Consider the following 22,482-nt stretch of genomic DNA (forward strand, 5'->3'; position numbering starts at 1 on the left):
AATTAACACCTACGAGAAATCTTGCAACCACGAGGCGACGACTCCAAATCAGACCAAGCGCAAAGGTCCGAGCCCCACTGCATTTTGTGTTTGTACCATTCATATATTTGCTATACCCATAAAGCTGGTCATTTGCGGCGTCCTTCACTGAATCATCCTTGCTACGAGGCTATCCAAACTATTCCAGAAATTGACGACAGGAGCTTGAAAGAGGCTAACATCACAAGACAATATTTTGGCACTAGACTGAATACAACGAAATAGAAATGAACAGATTGTAGAAAAAGAGAGGGTAACAGTTTCACTTACACGTAAGAATACATTCCCCCGTAATATCTTGTTATAGAACAATAACCATAACAAAAACTTTAAAATGAGACAAGGGGAGTATTTTGTCCACTTGTCTTGTTCTCTCTCCCTCTCTTTCTCTCGTATTCTCGCTCTCGCTCTCTCTCTCTCTCTTGCTGCCTTCTTGCGGTACGACGATCTCTTGGTTTCAGTGTTTGCTGCTGCTGCTGCGAGAGTCGCGTCCTTCCTCGAACGAGGCGCCCTCTATGGGTTGGATGCCGAAGTCGAGGTTGGACTGGCCGCCAGCCCAGCTGGCGTTGCCGTCCTCGTTGGCGTTCCCGTTGCTACTGCTCCTCTCCTCCCCGCCGGGGCGGGGCGAGGTATGCTGGCTGTCGCTGCCACTCCCTATGCGGTCATGTGTCCCCGTGTCCTATTAAGGGGGCGATGGGGGGGGGGGGGGGAGAAGGGCAGGCACGGTGGGGCAGGGGATGGAGAAAGAGAGAGATAGAAAGAGAGACAGAGAGGTACAAAAAGAAGAGGACAGAAAGAAGAAGAGACAAGTAAGGAAATGTTGTCAATAAATGAGCTCTCTTCCAAGTTTTGGGCTTATTATTTCAAAATTGGGACATTTTCAATTCTGTCATTTCGAAAAAACTACAAGCCTTAATGCATTCACGACATACCTACGTGTAGTGACTGAGTTCTAACCCCCATGGCTTGACATTTTAACCTTATCCTAACCATTTTTTTTCCCTCTACCTCCTGCATTCCCTGACGCACAGAATGTGAGGGTGGGTTTCAGGAGACAAATATTTTTCTCTTGTCCTTTTTTTTTTTGTTGGTCTTTTTTTATCTTGGATAAGTGGTTTTAGGAGTGGTTGGCGAGTGAATAAAATGATGATAAACAGACCCATGCAGAGGTTGGTATTTGTGAGTATTCTGGAAGCATGACAAACTTTGAAGGAAAAACAAAACCAAAAAATTTCACATGGAGGGTATGGTAAGGGTGACAGCCACAAAAATGCAGGGCATTACAAAAGATATTTCCCCCACTTGCTTGAATGGGCATGTTTGTAGGCCTCATAGGTTGAACAGGCAAGCACCTGGTCATCGCAGTTGCCCAAACGGCAAGTATTAACTGCCCAACAAGCAAGTGGGGCAAGTGGGTTTGTCGCACCCTGGAAATGTCATCATGCTTTTGCCATTTGCACACATGCAGTTGTTTGAAGTGGTATATGGTCCAAAAGCGGGGATCTCGTATAGCTATGTGATTCTGCACTCTACAGGGTCATGCATTACTGGATGAATATTACCACCTGCCATGGGCATATCAAAAGAGGAATCGTTTATGATATCATCTACGATGGTATGAATACTGAGGGTGGGGATGGTCATGTAACATGCAGACATGCAAATCATAGGCCAACTGGCCACAACTATACGTATGTAGTAAGATTATATCGGGATGGGGGTAAAAAAAGAGCTCATTTATTACATAACATTTCAATACATTCTTCATTTCTTTCCATCTCTTCTCACCCCTCTTCTTCTCTTCCCTCCTTCTCTCTCTCTTTCTCTCCTTCCCTCGCTCAAAGCTCTTTCTCCTTTTCTTTCTTTTCTGATTTCTTATCTTCATTTCTTTTCTTTCTTTCTTTTTTGTCTTTGACTACTCCATCTGCCATTCTAAATATCTTGAAACTCGGCAAAGAAGTTCACTGGAGATTAATCAACTTCTCCAACAATATGAAAAAAAGTTTTCCATTCTTAAATGAAAGCAGTGGAACAAAATAACTTTGCAGAAATTTGAGCAAAATCGAAACAAATATCAAGAACTCAATGACTCAGTGAATGTGAGATGACAGCCTATCAATTTGCTATCCAGCAGATGTGGTGGGAATAAAAATTGCTGCATCTACGTGACTGTGATGCTGCTTGCACAGCACTGCTCACTTGTGTTAAGTCACAAACTTAAAGTAATTTTGTTTCAGAAATATTTCTCATTCTGCACGAGGTTAAGCCGATGACGTATATCAAATTTTGTTATCTAGAATTCACTTTTTTCTTTTGTCACCACTTAGTGCAGAGCAAATAAAAAGTAAGGGACAAGATGTATAGTTGAATACAATTTTGCATTGACCAAGAACACAACATTGAGTGATGTCCAAAACGGCAAGATGACTGCTGTACTGAATTTTAGAAGATTGTTGCCCTGACTCTACCTATCCATTTTTTTTTCCCTCTTGCTATTTTCACCACAATGCTGATTTGTTTTCATTCATTTCATTTTCCCCCTCTCTCTCATGGCATTAATTTGAATAGATATGATTTCATATATCTATGATGTCATTTTCCAGCGTTAGATCATAAATGAGTATATTCTGCCATATCCTAACATGATTTCAGTGTCTATTTCTTTCTTCAGATAAATTTTCCATCTTCTAGCAGATCTGGTCTGACTAGAAATTAATTCCAAGAAGAGAAAATGGAACAAAAGATATTAAAAGAATCTGTCACTTCAATTGAACGTTGATCTTAATGCGTTTGGTCATCTAATCCACACTTAAAATAATAATAAAAAAAATGCCTCACCACAATGAAAACGAGCGTAAATAAAATTAGCAAGTGTGTTAGTAAAGGATTACAGGGTTTCATAAAAAGAACATGCATAAATATGGGCAGAGCTTCAAGATATTTCAGATGCTGCTAGCAAAACAAAACAAAGTGTTACTGTCTCCTTTTAGGGTTATGCTTTTGAAATTTAAAAAAAAAAAATCCTCAAATAATAGTATGATGGCTTCAGGGAATTGACAGAGTGAATTTCTTGGTGACAGAAATCAGATGGAATATTCACATTTGATCACATGACACCATCGATTTTGTGGTAAGATTCCTCTGAATTTGTGACATGAAATGTGATAACAATAACTAAATGTATGCAGAATTACATATATGTGTCGTTACAAACTACAATGTTCATTTTCAGAGTAAATGTAAAGGAAGCTGAATGATGATTATTTTCTTTTTTTTTAATATATCTTTGTAGCAAGTCTTTGAAATGAAGCAGAGATGACACACACAACACACATACACACAGAGAGTTAGATGAAAGCCGTTCATTAGTAGAAGCTGCGTAATAAATGATGCTGTATGGGAAGAAAGTGCAAAAAGCAAACGAGGAAGAAAAAAAAAATGTTTTGCGACGTCGAATGGCTAGAAATGTTTATGTGGCCGAGGTTTCCTGAACAACATGAAATTTATATCTAAAGTCCATCTTAGTGTCATGAACAAGATAATATGTGACGTCAAACGGCTAGAAATATTTATGTGGTCGAGACTTCCTGAACAACATAAAATGTACATCTAAAGTTCATCTTAATATCACAAGCAATATAACATGTCATTGTAAGAGATATAATGGTAAAATGCGGTTCAACTGTGTGAAACTGAACCGTTCCCATTAGAGCTTGTGGTCAGGTTTGTTAAAAGTTGGGAACTTCCTTCGTCACCGCACTCTTCTAGGACATACTGACACGACTGAAGAGACACCTCATCAGTCCGGCGTTCATATCTGACCCTTTGAATCGTCAACATGTTTGCAACGTTGTGAGAAAACAAACACAAATTTGAAGTACACCATGGAACTCTTTTTTTGGCACTGATTTAATGTTTTATTTAGGTATAAGTGCTGACCATTACCTTGACAATATACATGTACACGGCATATAAATACAAATTCTAAAGTGATCGAGAAGAATGCGATGAAATTGGCATGTACAAGAGATCAAATCAAAAAATGATTTCCCAATTTAAAAAAAAATATGAGATAATAATTGGTATGACTCATTAAACTCTGCATTTTCATATCCATATTGACAAGAAAAAAAAATATACATTTGATACGGACTTGAGCATTGCAGCTTGTGTGAAGTCTGGAAAAAAAAAAACACTATTAGAAAAAGGAAAGAGAACATGTGACCACATTGCTTGAACAATGTCTTACATGGCTACTTCTCAGCATTATTGTATAATACAGGTAACAACTGACAGATACTTGTACACAATGGAAGATACCCTACACATAATCCTTATCTCTCTCTCTCTTATACATGTATGTATACTACTTCATTCTTGAATTTATTTTTTTCTTTCTAAAACAAAAACAAAAAAAATAAGGGAAAAAGCTTAATTTAGGTTTGGCATAGCATAGAATTCAATACATTAACATTGGCAACACAGCAACTAAAAAAGGTGTAAAGAAAAAAAAAAACGCTTCTGGAATCACATTTTGAAATATATTACGTTTACAGCCTAGAGGAATAACAAACATGGATAGTTAGGTAAAGTACCTGCTGCGAGATTATGAGGGAGCAGCCATATGGCTTGAATTGGGTGATTTTATGTATTTTTTTTTCTCTCTTTTCATGGCAAGTTCTGAAAACATAATTGGCAAAAACTAATCTGCATTCGAGAGGAAGAGAAGATTATTCGTCTCTGTTCATCTGCATTTCACATCTGGGCAGAAGTGGAGAGTTACAGGTGTATGGTGCAGCTCTTATAACAAACATGGATCTGGAAAACAAAACAACCTGACAGTGTCTAATGTATGTCTTGTTTGACAGTAGATGGCCCCTCGAAAACCAATTCCAAACCATGTTGTCCAGAATGGCGGCCCTGATTCCTCACCCTAAACCCTGTGGAAGAGGAGCTCACATCAAACTACAACATTGCACTATGAGGGGTTTACAGCTGTATTTTCAACAAATTTACCTTTAAACAGTAAATTCTGATAATCCATTTACCGACATTTTTTTGTTAGACTTATTGTAAGTGGAAACACTCTTCGTACATTTCTTCTCCTTCCATCATTTCCATTTATCCAAAGGATTTTTTTTGTTGACATCGTGGCTTTAATTTATATCCCACCTCATATTACTGTAAAAGTGGACACTTTCGTGTGAGTAATTTTTTTGCGTTCTGCCGAGTACGATAAATTTTGCGTATTTCCAATTCCACAGAATCAAGACATTACATAGTGGTACAAAGCATGACAAGCAAAAATATTTGTGTGCTTTCACTTTCATGCTACTTTCTGGTCGCATGATACACATAAAAAATTTCCACACCGCGAAAATGTCCACTTTTACAGTCACTCTTACAATACCGTCTGCAAACTATTTGGACATGACGTCAATGGCATTTTGCATTGGTCCAAGTCTCAATTCCCCCCTGTCACGGACTACAAAGGAACTTATGTCAACAGTATGATAAAAAACAAAACAGAACGGCAGAATGAATCTTCCACAGTTTCCTTCCTATGTGAACTGCCTTTAGAGCAAAACCACCTAACCACCATTATTGGGCTAGCAAACAAATGCACTCTTATGAAATTACCGCACTGCTTTTTGTATAATTTCAATAATAAACAATAATGACAATAATCACTAGTCTGATCCATATCAGCTGGTAACAGGACCAAACCTAAAAGTGCATATTAAAGGCCCACTCTTAACCAATAAAGCAGTGATAACTATTCTCGACCACAAAATCATTGCTTCCCTTACATTGTATATCCCACCTTCCTACTACCCTCCATGAGCAGAAATATGCTTATTAAAAATACTTAAATTTGGGGGAATGTGTGAGATAGATCTTGGAGTACCCAACCCTTAGCTTGGAGCCATCTTTTGTGCATCGAGTATCACACGCTACAAAGTAGCAAATTCATGACATACTACATTCCACTAAAGCTGTGTTCATGTACAGCAAAGTGCGTGAGTGGACATCCCTTCCATGGGCTACCCTTAAACAGCCATAAAATTGCCCCCCCCCCCCCCACCTGAAGCTGTTGTCTAGTTAGAGGATTACAGTATGCTTATATAATTACTAACTCCCCACCAAAACAAGTGGTTAAGGGGTTGATATGTTTCAAATCTGTCACATTTTCTCCTCCTTCTTCTTCTCTTTTTAAAATGTCATTGCTTCTGACAACTTCCAAATAACCCATGGAAAGAAATATTTTAATTTCCCATGTGTATTCTATGGGCCATTCATTTGGCCATAACTTAAATGTTGTGCCATTACCTTAAGCTACAAGGACACAGTTTACTTTCATCTCTGTTTAAAAAAAAAAAAAAAATTGCAAAATCTCCATCTCTGCTTATCAAACTTATGGCTTTCACAGTAGATTTCCACTGAGACTAAAATGTTCTGTAATTTCTTAAAAGTTTAGAGTGTGAGAGGTATGGTAGCATAGCAACTAGGACGTGTGTGGGCGGGATCAAACCACATGAACTTGATAGCTGCATACTGCTCTTCAAAGATAAAAATATGCATAAAAAGAGATTATTTATTTATCTCTGGTCTCATCTGCTCTGAAATACCTCACTTTTTAAAAAGCAAATACTTTTATTAAAATGCATTGCGATAAAATGTCCCAGAAGTATATGATAATCTGAATGGGTTATATTTTCATTGAAAAATCACAGATTATCTTAAAAGAAAGATAAATTTATACTTGTGATCATCTCTAGTGCAAGAACTCTGCCTAAAATCCCCTGGATTGAAATAAAACTTGAAAAGTGAGAAAGACGACTCCTTTTGTAAAACAATTTATAGTCAATACGGAGACATCACAGGATAGTGCACGATATTGTTATACAGAGCAGCAAAATGGCCTACAAAAGTTAAAAGTCTCATTTGTTAGACATTTCATTTAAAAAATGAAAACACAATCCCAGTTTAGCGATTCTGATAATTTGTGTGGGCCAACGGTCCAATTGACAAGTTTGGTTCTTTTGATGGAGTGACAACTCACTTGAGTCTCACAAAATCAATCATCATGGATTTTAGAGCTTTCATTTGTAAGTACGAGAGAGTTGTACACACAGTTTGAAATAAAGAGATAGGAGTCTGCAGAATCAAAGGCCTTTTTTTTTATTCTGAACAGAGTGTATCATAAAAAGTGATATGACTTAGCACTAAACTTTGGTATGCATTCAAAGTCTCATCTATTAGATGGCTGAGGCCATCTGTTTTTCAAGTGGCGCCAACTTCTGTTCCATCAACACTGACCCACAGGATCCAGAGCAAAGTACGATTTTGGCGGGATGCTACCTCACAATGCACATGAAACAAAAACTCGACCTTAAATAAACTGTTGGCTGCAATCTTAATAGGCAGAATTTGGGATAAAAATCACTTGCAGACTTCAAAATTTTCCCAATCCGAGAAGAATCGTACCAGAAGGAGTTAGTATATTAGGCAGCTAACATGCACTAAAAAAAAAAGAAAAAAAAAGAACTGTCTGTTTCTTATCCCTCTCTCTTCTCTTTTTACTTTTAAAGCAATGCATAAAAAACTTCGAGGCTTATAGGCCGACATACAACTGGATATCTACTACATTCATATTTACATACATGTTTTGACATAAGAATTGTTGCATTTTGATAACTGTCTCCCGTTTTACGTCAGGAAATTGGCACAAGCTGATTTTCTTATCTTCACACCGCGATAAGGGCAGAAGAGGAGACAAAAAAACAAATGAGGAAACGCGAAACTTGACAAAGCAGCAACAGAGTGGCATCCTAAAAGATGAAAAAAAGATGATAAACAAGGGCCTCAATTTCAGTTGCACTTTGGTGAACTCTCTATCCCTTTCTCACTTTTGACTTTTCTATCATTAGGAGGAGAGAGGAGCGAGAGAAGGAGAGAAGAACGAGCACGAGATGGAGAATAGAGCTAGCAAGAGAGAGAGAGAGAGAGAGAGAGCGAGAGATGGAGGTATCAGCAGTGTGTATACATCTCAATTTCAGCTTTCTCTTAAAGGGACTGTACAGTACTGGTTGAGGTGGGAATTCATGTTTTGAACATTCTTAAGTGATATAATGAGAAACCTCTTATGAAATATGAAAGATCATGTAATTTTAAGAAGGATTCAATGTTTATTTGATGAAAATTGGTTTTCAAATGGCTGAGATATCCAAAAAAGTGATAATAATAAAAGACAACATGCCACAACTTTATTAGGATTTCTTTGTTTCACCTTGTTTTTGGATATCTCAGCCATTTCAAAACGGATTTTCATCAAATAAACTTTTGATACCCCTTAGGATTGCATTCTCCTTGACATCTCACAGAATGGTTTCTGAATATCTGGCAAAACTTAAAAAGCTAAATTCTCATCTCGACCAGAACTGTACACACCCTTTAACCCGTTGAGGATGAGTCCCGACTATACTCGAGCAGGTGCCTACGGGAAATGCGTGTTGTAGCAAGATGAGTCCGTCCTCAATGGGTTAATATCGTGTGGCGATTTGGTTTTTCTTCCCCATTCCTCAAATCCAAGGACATACCACTCTATAGAGGAGGTGGTGATTTTCGGAGTTCCAACAGAGGGTATTGGACACAGTATAGATTTGGCACACAATTTTTCACTCCTGAGTCATGAGGGGAAGAAATATATAGGTACTTGCATCCTTTAAAAGTTGCAAACTTTCTTTCTTGTGGACAGTCAGTGGAACCAACAAACATATGCTTGAGATTGAGCTACCTTTTATGAGCTGACTTTTAGTTGTAAGGCTCTATCAACCTCTGTGGAACAAAAGGAACAACAAAATCAAAGAGATGATGATGCACAGCTAAAAAGCACATTTTGAGGGGAAAAATATTTGGTTTACGAGACTTGAAATTTGCATGCATGAAGCATGTTAAATCACCTCTGCAGAAAGAGATATTTTCAATTCATGGTTTAGGGAATATTTGGCTTCTTTGACTGAAGAAGAAGAGGAAAAAGATATACTCATTATGGCAAAAAGGTTCTAGTTGGCACCTCTGTGATTATCCAAAAAAACATGTGGTAAGCTACGGACGAGGAGGTCCCAGAGATGTAACTTTGTGTTTCTGTGCTTCAAATGTATACACCAACCTCCGCAACAGGTGCAGATCTTGTATGTCGTATGGTATTTGCACTGGCAATGGTGAGTTCAAACCAGACAAACATCAAAATGTGTTCATCACCCAGCTGCTGTCCAACTCATGAGAGATCTCACTTTTTCGCTCTTTGAACATAAAGTGATAAGGATTCAGGAGAGAGGGTGGAAAGAGGATATTTTTCTCGCCTTATGCAAACTGCTTTACCCGAATTTTACATGAGAATATGGCGGTGTCTGTAACTGCACTGATGTACACCTACATGACTTGGTGAAAGCTAAGAGACTTACTGAACACCCGTAGATATCATCGGTGCTGCGATCGAACTTGTGCCAATTTTCAGACAGGTTGAGTGTTTTCTCTAGACCCACACTCATCTTTGAGACAAATCAAAAAATAATTTTTGAAAAAAAAAGAGAGAGAACGAGTGTGTTCTTACTTCAAAGAGATTTACAATAATCCTGAATCCATTTTGCGTCACAATCTTTGTCTTTTTTTTTTCTCTCTCTCTCTCTTCTATTCGTAATCGGTGGTAATGTCTCATATGTACATCAAGATTCTATTGGCATAATTTACAGGTTTGGAATCCGCAGGCTCATGACTCTTCAGGTCGGGACCAGGCTGAAATCCACTTCACATGTAGGCTGATGTTTTCCATCCTGAGGTTAGGGGGGAATTTCCCCCAGTGATGCAACAGAACTAGCATGATTTTTGGCACCCTCCACCATTCCTTGAAATATCACATCCATCCAATTTACTGCACAACTTGGATGAACTGTTTGATTGATACGGGCTCTATCGACAAATTGTTATGAATTTGCCTTCACCGGATGAAGATGCAAAGATTACTTTTTTTTTTCTTGGGAGGTATTTTTACAAGTGTTTATCATCAGTGTCTGAAACAGGAAATATCAATTGATATGTTGATAAATGTCCATTATGATATATGGATTGAGAATGGATCATCTTGAAGATCAAGCAAGATGGTATTCGACTTTGATCATCACAAAGGTCTATGACCCTTTCTAATAGATATACATGGCAACATTTCTAAGGGTCAAATAGCGTGAGACTGTACACCATCCAACAAGGTTTTCAGAGTGAGGTAATAATTGATACAGCTGCTTCTATGCCTCTGTGATAGTGTCGAAATTCCCCTGGAAGAGGCTACTCCAAGATTTCAGGACGTGCGAAAGAGTGATCTACAGACGGACTCATCGAGAGAGGTACATCATCCCTGCTTTTTCTGTTGCAGTTCACTGGGGGGAAATCCCCCCACAATCAAGACGAACTGGGTAGCACTTGCAATGCTGCGTATCTCTCTGCTTCTCACTGCGTTAACTTTTTAAAAGGAGGGTTAGGGTTTGGAGATGGAGAGGGGGTCATGTTGCACCTACCATGTCCCCGCTAGCCCGCCCCGACGGGTACTGGCCCAGGGAAGGGGTGTTGTAGATGGACGGCGGCTGGGAGTGGGGAGGCAGGCTGTCGCTGCTGTAGCTACCGGTCTGTGATATGACTTGCCTCAAACTGGCCACCTGGATATGGGGGTAGGTGGGTGGAGGGGAGAGTAAGGAGGAGTCAAACCAGAAAAAAGAAAAGAATAGGGAATATGGATAATTGTTGAGAAAGAGGCAAAAAAGGTTAAGGGCAGAGCAGACAGGGGAGGAATATTGAAAAGAGGAAGAAAAGATAAAAAAGAATGTTAAGATACAAAAGAGGTTGTGGGTGTGGTAAGTTGAGGGGTGCAGAGTTGTGAGTTGGAGATTTATGATAGAGTTTGCAAAGGGGTTGGGGGGGGGGGGGGGGGTTGAAAGTAGGATAATGACATGATACCAGGGCAGAGAGGAATAGGGAGTATTCATTATGGGGAAGCAATAGGAGGAAGAATTAGCAAAGGGGAGACAGTTATGGAGGGGGAATGGGCGGATGAAATTATGAGTTGGAATGCAGGGAATTAAAATGAAGAATGAGAAATGCAGGATATTGAGTTCAGGAACAGAGAAAGAAATGAATTGTGAAAAAGAATGTGATATATTTAGGTGTCAAGAGTTATCATAAAGATGTCGGAATGAGAGAGGCAAATGGTCGAAGGGCAAACAGTAAGTGTCAATAAGGCAAGGATACAGAGATGAGGAAAGGGTGAGATGGGAAGAAAATGAAAGAAATAATAAGCATTTAAAATGCAGTGTATCAAACGCTGGACACTTTAATGCAATATACATAGTACGTGCAATGAGAGGCAATTTACTGGTTTCAAGGCAGAAGGACATAAGTCCTTTGCCAATCTGTGCACATCTGTGGGGACCCCTTTTGGCAGAACTGGGACAATACATACAATTTCAGCCATCACCGTCTTTTAATGTCTCCTGCTCTTCTTGTCTCATTATGGATGAGAAATGTAATGAACAACAGGAGCGGTGTGGGCAAAGAATGAATGCACGAAAGAACGAACAAAGGGTGAGGGCGGGGTGATCTTGACGAGCTCTGGTGCTCCCGCGACAGATCGCTTGCATACAGTGCGCGGCGGGGAAGAAGGGTGATGGAATGAGCTCTGAAATCTGCACGCCCCGGGCAATGCGTTATCTCTGATTTACCGGCATATCGCCGCATCACAGAACATTATCATTTAGAAGGACACTCTAAAAGCATGCAAATGGCAGCTTGAAATATTCATGGGAAAATGATGCCACTGCAAAGGCTGCCATATTGCACACAGGTATAACTTAAGTAAGGGTGAAGGTTTCTAGACATCACAAACTGGTCTGAGCAAAATGAAAAAAACAAACACACAAACAAACAAACAAACACCAAAAAACCAATCACACCTAAAATGGGGGCTATTGGTACTTGTACTATATGTGTCGTGACATAAGTAGAGCGCTTAATTCTCCCGCGATTTACCGCTCAAAATTCCATGCATAGCAACAAGCACCACCACCACACTCTCCCCTCATCTTAATTTCAAACGCAATCACACGGACCCAATTGGCGCGCTCTCCCTGAGCATGAGGGGATGAACGCCTCTTTTATAAGCCATCAAAAGTGAGAATTTCCACCTCCATAATGATGCCCACATCCATTCCTTGGATAAGTCTTAAAGAGATTCATTCATGATTCTGGTGATCTGCCAGAAAAAAAAAAAAAAAAAACCCTCACCATCCGGTGCAGATAAAGCATGACTTTTCAACCCCCATGACAAAATGACACAAATCTCGTGTAAGGATTTTCAAAAAAATTTCCAGGGCAAATACAAAGGCAGCTGTTTACATTATCCTACCACTTTCAAATGTGTTTTTGAGGGCATAAAGACAGATCTTACAATGTAATAAGGTGATTTTTTTTGTAATCAAGTCTGAATTTATATTAGCACTTTTTACTAAACCCTTTAATCACACACAAGTTCCTGCTTGCAACAAACACGACTCTAAAGTGATTAAGTCAAACATTTTGTCAACTACTTCATCATTTGCTAAAGCCTGTATCTTCCTCAAAAAGTTAGTATCACTGCAAACTTCACATGCATAATTGACACAAAACACGGCCAGTCATTTTAATGTTTTATTCTGCCAGAAAAAAAAAAATCTTTTCTTAACTCTACCCCATTGTCCTTTGTCACACACACACACACACAAAAACCATAAAGTTTTAGGTCTGAAAAAGAAATTCCAGAATAAAGTGTCCATAACCACTGTGCCTCTCAAAGAAGCTCAAAGTATTGTTTTTATGCCAACGTTAATCTATTAAAACTTCTGTAAACCTTGAATGGTATGGAAGAAGAAAGAGAGAGGGGGACCCTATCCTCACACCTCACACATCTCAATACCTGGGACTGAACGTTGGCACCCACTTGATTTGGCAGCTGGTAGCTGTCCCCGTTCTGCATGCCCATGTACTCCTGCCCGCCGCCGCCCATCATGCTCCCGCCTGATGACATGCCGTAGCCCCCGCCCCCGCCCGAGCCCGAGGTGGGCGTGCCCGGCGACTGGCCCTCCTGTGAGCCGGCCGAGGCCTGCGATTGGCTGGACGGGTTGACGCTCGAGACCGCCGAGGCGGCGTTCTTTGCAGCATAGAGGTTGGCTTCTTCTTGGGCCTTGCCGATGTTCTTCTTGTAGCGAATTCGCTTGTTGCCAAACCAGTTGGAAACCTTGAATGGGAAATAAAACAAAAACTTTGCGTACCACATTGCTAGGAAAACCATTTAATGCACACACACACACACACATGTACCGATATGTCTGTGACGCGTAATAAATTCTTCTTCTTCTTCATATAGCACAATGTATCTGGTTGATACCGTTTGCTGACTATTACTAGTCACGTGGTAAGTTGTACACCATTACAATAATGAATAAAGCCATTGCCTAGAGAAACACAGAATGTCCTGTGGATTTTCTATGAAGATTTCAGAATCTCGTAGGATGATGGTTAATGCTGAAGGGAGTCGTTGAAAAAGAAGGCAACCTAGCAGAGCTACATCCAGACGGTTAACTGGTCACGTTTGTCCCTGTTCAAACAATCATAGCACAAACACTCAATATCTCACACGTGAAGAGCAATCTATAGGGCCATTCCCAGATATAAAACATACTGCTGAACAATTTTGAGGGCAGTCTTTGGACAGTTTTCAATGTTTATGTCACGATAACTCGAACTATATCATCCTAAAATGGGTCAAATGTTATCACTTTCCCTTTTTAAGTGTGCTCCAGACAGGCTGGTGGCAACAAAAATGCTAATCCTGAAGCATGGTGTTTCATGGGGATGTGAGACAATCAAAAACCTCATAAACCAATGTCACCTGCTCTTTCATTTTGGATTGAAGTCAAATTGGATGAATACTGATTGTTATTGATATCCGGAGGAAAAAGCAAGAATTTTATAAATTCTTTAAAAAGACCAAATGACTCTTCTAAAACTTATTTCCTTTCCATACTCATCAATCACAAGAAGTAAAATGACAATGAAATTAGTATGGATGATGAAGAGATTGAATGCTTTCACTCAAAAAAAAAAGAAGAAATAAAATTCTGCTATAAATGAAAAAAAAACAGATAAATAACGAAACTGAAAAAGAGACTAGTATATGTGAAGAATGTCTGATTAGTTGGCACATATTGTATTCACAAGGATATAACATTTTTTTTCTCAAAAGCAATTAGTTATTGACAGAATGTGAGGGGGAGATAAATGTCACTAGCTCAAGGGGATTGAATGGCAGTGAAAATATGATCGCTGAAAAATTGATCGCCATGATCTGATTTAGAAAGTATTAACCTACAGAATATTCTCCCTTCATAGCATAATATGTGTACAGGACAGGGTTCATAATCTTTCTCCTGAATTGAATTCCATGACTTTCCATGACTTTCCATGACCTTTCTAGCCAGAATTCCATGACCTTTCCACGACTTTTATATAATTTTTTTAAACGTTAGACTGAAAATTTGATCTCAAATCAAAACGAAGCAAAGGGAATACATACATACACATCTCACACAAACAACAGATAAACTTCTATAATTTTTGCAATTCCATGACTTTCCATGACCTTCTGATGGAAATATCAAGTTTTTCATGACTTTCAAGGCCTGGAAAAAGACTAAGCCAAATTCCATGACTTTCCAGGTTTTCCATGACCTGTATGAACCCTGCAGGAGAAGATGTTGATCTGTATTTCCAATAAATCTATTTCTCTTGAGAAACCCCCCCCCCAAAAAAAAAAAAAGCCCTAACAAAAGAATTGCAAATGAGGTAAAAAGCTTCCTTGGCAAACTGTTATAAAGAATTTTCAATTAGACAGCTTTAATGGTGCTCAGACACTAGTATCAAATATCATCAAAACGTGATTTTTTTTTTCCCAGTATGTGAATCGTCAAGATGTTTTCATTGTCCTACATTGACATAAATAAGCACTGAATTGATCACTGAATCGATTGATGGAAGAATTTCATGAATTTGAATAATCACGCAGTAGCGGCATGCTATAAGGATAAGAACCAACACTTGCTGTCGGGCGGAAGCTCGGTGGTCTAGTGGAGATGACGCCTGTCCGGAGATCAGGAGGTCGTAGGTTCGAATCCTGCTCGAGTACAAACGCCCATGATTTTTTTATCATGGCTACTACTAAAACACTGATCAATTCACGGCTTATTTACGTCGATGTAGGGCAAATTTGTTAAATCAGTTGCAATGAAAACATCTCGACGGAAGAATTTCATGAATTTGAATACTCCATAGTCTTAGGCATCCTGTCCAAAGTCCCTGGCATAGAAAAGGTTTAGGAGAAAAAAATGCTTGCAGGGCTCCGGGCCCACTACGCTCCTCCGCACTCACCTGTGCCACCGTGATGCCGCACTTTCTCGCTAGCTCTTCCTTTGCCTCCTCGCTGGGGTACGGGTTGCTCAGGTGGGAGTAGAAGTATTCGTTGAGGATCTCCGTCGCCTGCTTGCTGAAATTCCTCCGTTTTCTCCTGTAAAGGGGTGAGGGAGTGGGGGTAGGGAGGGTGTCAGAATTGACGATTGAATTGAATTTTGGTTGTCACAGGTGTGTATGTTGTCATGGAGACAAGTGTAATATCACAGGGGCAAGTTTAACCTTGAGAACTAGTACCATTTGGGTCGATGATTCAAGTCAATACACATTTCTTACTTTCTAAAAAATAAAGTTTCAGAGTAGTACATTTTGTGTGACTTGTAGCTGGGGGAAAAGTAATAAACTGCTTTAACAAAATACAATGCAAAACAAAATTTCAATAATCTATCGATAAGTCTGCACATTAGGATACTCTTCTTTCAATGTTTACTGGAATTCATGGCATATTAGCTCATTTGCATAATACGTTTTTATACTGCTTTGCCTTCAGAAAACATGATCCACAGACAAAGATAGAGAAAGCAATATTGCATGTAAACAAATAAAGTTTAAAATGTATGATAAATCTAAAATAGCTTACAAGTATAAACAATATCTTATTTGCAACTTTAACACATACTTCAAGAGAAGAAAGCAATAGAAAGTAAGAATACATTGTAGTTCAGGGTTGCTGACACTCAAACACAAAATTAGGGATATTCTAGACAGAATATCAAGAAATTAAAAGAAAAAAAAAGAAAAAAAAAGAAATCAGACGGACATTCATATTGGGTCCCACCTTTTATTAGGATCGCTACCAACATTTTATTAGGATCGCTTTTGTTTGGGATATCTCAGCCATTTCAAAAGCAATTTTCATCACATAAACATTGAACTCCTCTTAGAATTACACGATATTCTATATCTCATAAGAGGTTTCTCATCATACACAAAAAAAACTTATCATAAAAAAAATGTCAGAAACCTGAAGCCCCATCTCAACCTAAAGAGAAATGTCAGTTTTCAGGAAGCCTTCAACAGAATCTAGGAGAATTTCCATCTCTTTGTAGTGGGTGCCTTGTTGACAAAAATCCAACCACAAAACACAGTTAGTGGATGGTTGCACCACTTTAAAGAAACAGCGCCCTCTGTGTGTAGAGTGCAGTCCAGTGTCTTCTCAGATGTTGCTGATGACACCATTTAGTGCAGATCACATCTCATGACACAATCGGAAATATCACAACACAGCTAGAAATATAAATGTATACATAACTTGATACTATCACTGCAGCATCAAATCATCATCTCATGATGGTTATAATAAAGGACATTTGTATCTATATATTTCTTTCCAGAATACTCATAAAAGTTGACAATTTCTCATGCTAAACTAGCTGCAAGAAGATGTTAAAAAAACCCCCAAACTGGTAATGTAAGCACATGTAATTTCTTGTTTTTCTCCCATGTTTGATTCAATTAATGATATCAGCTGCTTAATTTCTGATGCCTTGAACATCATTACAAGGACTCCAAGATGGATGGGCGCAAGACTTTGACCAAATCAAAAACTCAAAAGCAGCAGCCGATGAGCGGGTCACACAAGTTTGATCTACACCACTTTATTCTAGGTTGCTGAATGAAGGATCAGATAAAAATTGACTTTCACTAATATACTCCAGTGCAGACACAAAAAGCATTGCTATATACACAGTGTTTCACAGTCTCAGGATTTCTACACAAGTTTGATCATATCAGCAGTTCGTCCATTTGTGATGCTGTGGTGTCACTTGTGCTACAGAATTAAAGGACAAGTTCACCTTCATAGACATGTGGGTTGAGTGAATGCAGCAATATTGATAGAACATATCAGTGAGAGTTTGAGCAAAATCGGACAATCCGTTAAAAAGTTATGAATTTTTGAAGTTTCTGCTCAGTCACGGTTGGATGAAAAGACTACTACAGCTTGTGATGTCACATGAGTACAACGATATAAAGAAAGAATAAAGAAAATTCAACATATTTCCATTTCTCTCGCATAACAAAAGAACACTCGACTTCTCTCTTTCAGAAGGCAGGGGGAATAATATTACCCTTAGCATACGTCAGTAGCAAGTCGAAGAAATGTGCACTTTATTCAAAAGTAAAGTTTTGTGAAATTCTCTTTTTATTTTCATTATATAGTTGTACGCATGTGACATCATACACTGTAGTAGTCTTCTCTTCCAGCAGTGACTGTGCAGATATTTAAAATATTCGTAACTTTTGAACGGATTGTCCAATTTTCCTCAAACTTTCACTGATGTGTTCAACTAATATTGCTGTATTCTCTCAATCCACCTATATGAAGGTGGACTTGTCCTTTAAAAGTGTTGTTACTCCTTTAACATCTGGTGAAGATGTGGATGAACAAAAATTGACATTCTTACTCACCGCTCCGTATCACTCATTCATTGATCTGTGCCAATTTGATTCACTTTCTCAAATCAGGCAGGGCTTTTGATTAGTGCTGATCAAAGTTGTTTTGCATTACGACTTGTTACCTCCACCAAGGGAGGAGGTTATGTTTTCATTACCGTTTGTTTGTTTGTTTGTTTGTTTGTTTGTTTGTATGTCCATGTGCAAAATAACTCAAAAAGTTGTGCACGGATCTGGATGAAACTTGCAGGATAGGTTGAGAATGACACAAGGAACAGCTGATTAAATTTTAAGGTTTTCATACGGGCACTAAAGTGCGTGCTCTAGTTTCTTCTAGGGCGAGGCGCGCTGCGCAGCTGAGGGTTTATGACGTAACAAAAGCTTCTATATATTGGAAAATCAGGCAATCTTTCAACATGCATACGTATGGGTGGAAATCACTGATCTCTATGGAACAGCAAGATCATCGGTGGAAAAGTAGCTGCTTGGCGGAGGTCTGCGCTCTAAGAGTGCTTTTCTAGTTTGGGGGATTTCTTTGTGTGAGTTGATTCTTTTACTAAACTAATTTCGGGTCGAAAGACTCACCTCGCATCCAGGAAGCGGGAGCGTAGGATCATGACGGCCTCGCACGTGCTCTGCTTGAGTTGTACCTGGATGGCGTTGAACTTGCGGTGGATGATGCTGACCATACGCTCGATCTCCTTGGGCGCGATCGGCCGCGTCCGGCTCTGCTCCCGCAGTAGGTTCATGACGTGCGTCGTGAACTCGTTACAGGCCTGCTTGAGAGTCAGATTTAGAACAGGGGGGGATGAAGTCGGATCGAGGCGTGACTTTTGGAAATCCTTTCATCCCCAGAATGAGTGTTATTTACTCTTTTATTTTTTACTATGTCCCCCTTCAAATTTTCCTCCTTACCCTTCAACAGTTGAACAGCGAATACTGTAAAAGTGGATATTTTCAAGAGTGCAAATTTTCAAGCATTTCGCCCAGCATGAAACAGCAGCAAAATAAAAGCATGCCAAGTTTTCCCTTGTTATGTAACAACATTTTTATGATTTGATTCCTCGGAATTTGGAAACATGGGAAATCATCTTACTCAAATGGACACAAAAAACTACCCGAGTGAAAAATTCTGTTTTTACAGTACCTTTCTTTACAGTTGAAGACAGACGTGAAGCTAGACTAATCTACTGACACCATTAGTTTTTAAAATAAATCCTCTTCATCATATTGCCATGATGACTCAAACTCTTTGTTCATGACATTACCCTTTCAGATTCCTCTTCGACCTGATGAAGAATCTTGCTTTCCAGAAGCCTGGAAGAACTGAAGTTCAAATAATGAAGTACACGAGTGGAAATGCTTGTATCATGCGCATATTACAATTCTACGCGCATTAACATTCTCTCCCGTTTGAGACCAATAGTCAGATCCCTTTCTGCTTCAAGACGGAAGCGGTACCGACTTTTGACCCACTTTTGCCTCCTAAGCTTGGGGATCTGAAAGTCGAAACAACTCCACACTGCCGAGAGGTGGTAGAAAGAGGTCTGAGAGGGGAGCGTCGAAAGCTACACGCCCCCTCGGAGGGATTCGGACTGCTCTCTGATCATCTGCTAAAATCCACAGGCTTTGCACGTCCTATACGCTCATTCCTTAATGATGCCGATGTAGACAAAAAGAATGGAGAGCCTGAACAGATAAGTATTCCTCAAACGCCTCACAGAAGTCTATCCGCTCCTTCGGCAATCCCCTTCAGTAATTTACTCGCTTGCTCGACAACTGCACACAAAGAATAATTCATTCTCTCTCCGAACGAGAAACAAATTCCAAGGCGAATCCCCCAAGCAGAATTAACAGACTTATGGAGACATGAAAAAATTGTCAGTTTTTACGGCACATGAACAGAAAAACAAAAAGGAGGAAATACACAAAGTGTTTATGAAAATGCAATGAGAAGACATTTCACGTTTAACCGATATTGGGCGATTTCATTCAGACAGTCTCTCTGCTTAAATATAGGCAGACAATGTGTCTATGCACAGCTAAAATCACATTCGCTCTTGAATGAATTTGTACACTATCAACACCCAAAGTTTCCCTCAATATAGAATCGCTGTATGCAATCTGATATATCTTTTCAACTAATGGTCCAAACAACTCTAAGAATGCAAAAATCACTTGTTGACATCTCGGAGAGAAATTTTGTAGTAGCAAAGTCTGCTGATCCATAGCTAATATGGCTATAAAGATTTTAGTATTTCTTGCCATGGTTATTGCATTTGAAACGTATATCAGTTGCATGGTTCGGTCATAATGAATTTGTAATGACCTGGCTGGCAGAATACCACCTCAGAAATTCATTTTGACTGCTATCTGGGTGTATTTAAGACTTGTAATAGGCTTCTCCACCTGTTACAAGATATAATCATTCATAGAAGTAGCACTGATACACTATGATGGATGTCTAAAAAAAAAAAATTGACGTAAGTGGTTGCCATGGTGAAAATGCCGCTGCTGACATCATCAATGTTGTAGGGTTGCACACTTGAGTGTTTCTTTTTTTTTTGTCTTCTGTTGTCATCATGATTACGATTAGGACTACAGATGATGGCTTTATGTACGTGTATGAGTCAATATATATATATACATAGGTATAATCATCATCATAATCATCACTACTACTACTTTAATCATAGTCATTACTACCATTGCCGTCTGAATCATTGCCAATAAAATATGACATGCAATAATGATGATAGATATATACAGAAATAGCAAAAATGGTCTTTATTGACATCCCTGATAACAGATCTCAATCTGGAGATGACATGCTGAAGATACTGTCAGTAGCCACAGTGGCAATGATGTCAAAGTTGCAGCAAAGTTGCGACAATGATGGGACAAAAATGGGGGAAAAAAAAAATCTTTTTTATCACAAAAACTCTTGCCCCTTTTCCAGGGCTTACAGTTAGCAGTGCAAGGTGAAGAAGCGGAAGGAGGGGAAGAAGAAGAAAAAAATGTTATTATCAACAATGTTTCCACTCTTGTTTCTCATGCGTCTCATCTCCACAAGATTATTCCACCTGCTGGTGGCAAAAAGGTCTCCGCCCACCCCTCCCTCCCTCACCCCACCCCCCCTCCCCCAAATCTCATCACCCGCCAGTCCTCACCTGTTCGTATTTCTCCAGCTCCGTGTGGTAGATCTGCCTGATCTGGGCCAGCTTGGCCCGGTAGTCCGAGTGCTCGATGGCGTTCTCCGGCTGGCCCAGCCCGCCTCCGGATGCGGCTGCCGCGGCCGCCGCAGCCGCTGAACCGCCTCCCTTCTCTGGTCCGGCCACGCCCTCCGCTATCAGCATGTTGTCTAGCCTCATCAGCTGCGGATCTGGTGGCTCCTCCTCCTGCGCACCGCGGATGCTCAAGACTGGAAGATAACAGAGAAAGTATGGAAGGTTTTGTGAATGTGCACATCTACGATAACCAGTATCACCCTTCAGTCATAAGTACATGAAACAACAGGTGCAATTTGAAGAATCAGGAGGAGGAAATTGAACACTAAAATCTGACATCTGAGGATGAGGATGAGATTGAGATTGAGATGATTGATGATGATGGTGGTGGTGATGGTGATGGTGGTGATGGTGATGATGGTGATGGTGGTGATGGTGATGACGGTAATGATGGTAATGATGGTGATGGTGATGATGATGATGATGATGATGATGATGGTGATGGTGATGATGATGATGATGATGATGATAATGACAATGATGGTGATGATGATGATGATGATGATGGTGATGATGATGGTGGTGATGGTGGTGATGGTGGTGATGGTGATGATGGTGATGGTGACGATGGTGACGATGATGATGGGGATGATGACGATGGTGACGATGACGAAGATGACGACGATGGTGAAGATGATGGTGTTGATGATGGTGTTGATGATGGTGGTGATGGTGATGATGGTGATGATGGTGGTAATGGTGGTGATGATGGTAATTATGATGATGATGATGATGATGGTGACAGTGATGATGATGATGGTGGTGATGATGATATTTATTCTGCTGAAGACCAGATGATGAGATGATCCTTGTCACAAATAATAATTCTACTTGAGAATTATGATTATAATCATTCTACTTCAGTGATTATGAGGGTGATAATATAGCTGGAAAATACGTTGTAAATGAGCATATCATATCCAAATGCTATTCAGACTATGATTATGACTCTCAATTGTCAAAGTAATGCAAATATCACACATCGTATAAAGATACCACGCTGACAGAATTGGAAACACATTTCATCATTTCTAATGACACACTCCGCGTGGATTTTTCTTTATCTCTCTGCAAACATACACTCATTGATTCACACATATGCACAGACATACTCAAACATAAACACACACACATTTACACACAAACAGCTAGTGGTAATTGCAGACAATTTTTACCACGTGCATTATTTGCCTCACTGAAACAGTTGCATGGA

At 39.5% G+C, this 22,482-nt stretch overlaps 1 protein-coding gene and 1 non-coding gene across 2 annotated transcripts; one reads left to right on the forward strand and one right to left on the reverse strand.

Annotated features, from left to right (window-relative positions):
* Positions 1-143: 143 nt before the first annotated feature.
* On the reverse strand, positions 144-21,395 carry LOC139733340 (pre-B-cell leukemia transcription factor 1-like). The gene is made up of 6 exons (XM_071644180.1): positions 21,153-21,395; positions 18,568-18,761; positions 15,550-15,685; positions 13,040-13,360; positions 10,614-10,751; positions 144-718 (listed from the first exon to the last, which is right to left on the reverse strand). Exons 1-6 carry the CDS (start codon positions 21,351-21,353, stop codon positions 497-499), a joined length of 1,212 nt encoding a protein of 403 aa, XP_071500281.1. The 5' UTR covers positions 21,354-21,395; the 3' UTR covers positions 144-496.
* On the forward strand, positions 15,236-15,308 carry Trnas-gga (transfer RNA serine (anticodon GGA)). The gene has a single exon. It is a non-coding gene; the product is annotated as a tRNA-Ser (tRNA).
* Positions 21,396-22,482: the final 1,087 nt, after the last annotated feature.

This window comes from Diadema antillarum, unplaced genomic scaffold (assembly GCF_040938485.1).
Source record: "Diadema antillarum isolate AM-2024a unplaced genomic scaffold, OU_Dant_1.0 scf00000024, whole genome shotgun sequence".
Taxonomy (NCBI): Eukaryota; Metazoa; Echinodermata; class Echinoidea; order Diadematoida; family Diadematidae; genus Diadema; species Diadema antillarum.

Coding starts and splice junctions, on each gene's coding strand:
- LOC139733340 (XM_071644180.1), bottom strand. CDS start 21,353: ATGAGGCTAGACAACATGCTGATAGCGGAGGGCGTGGCCGGACCAGAG. Junction 10,752..13,039: donor GTGCCAACGTTCAGTCCCAG/GTATTGAGATGT, acceptor CCCCATATCCAG/GTGGCCAGTTTGAGGCAAGT. Junction 719..10,613: donor GGCGGGCTAGCGGGGACATG/GTAGGTGCAACA, acceptor CCCCCTTAATAG/GACACGGGGACACATGACCG.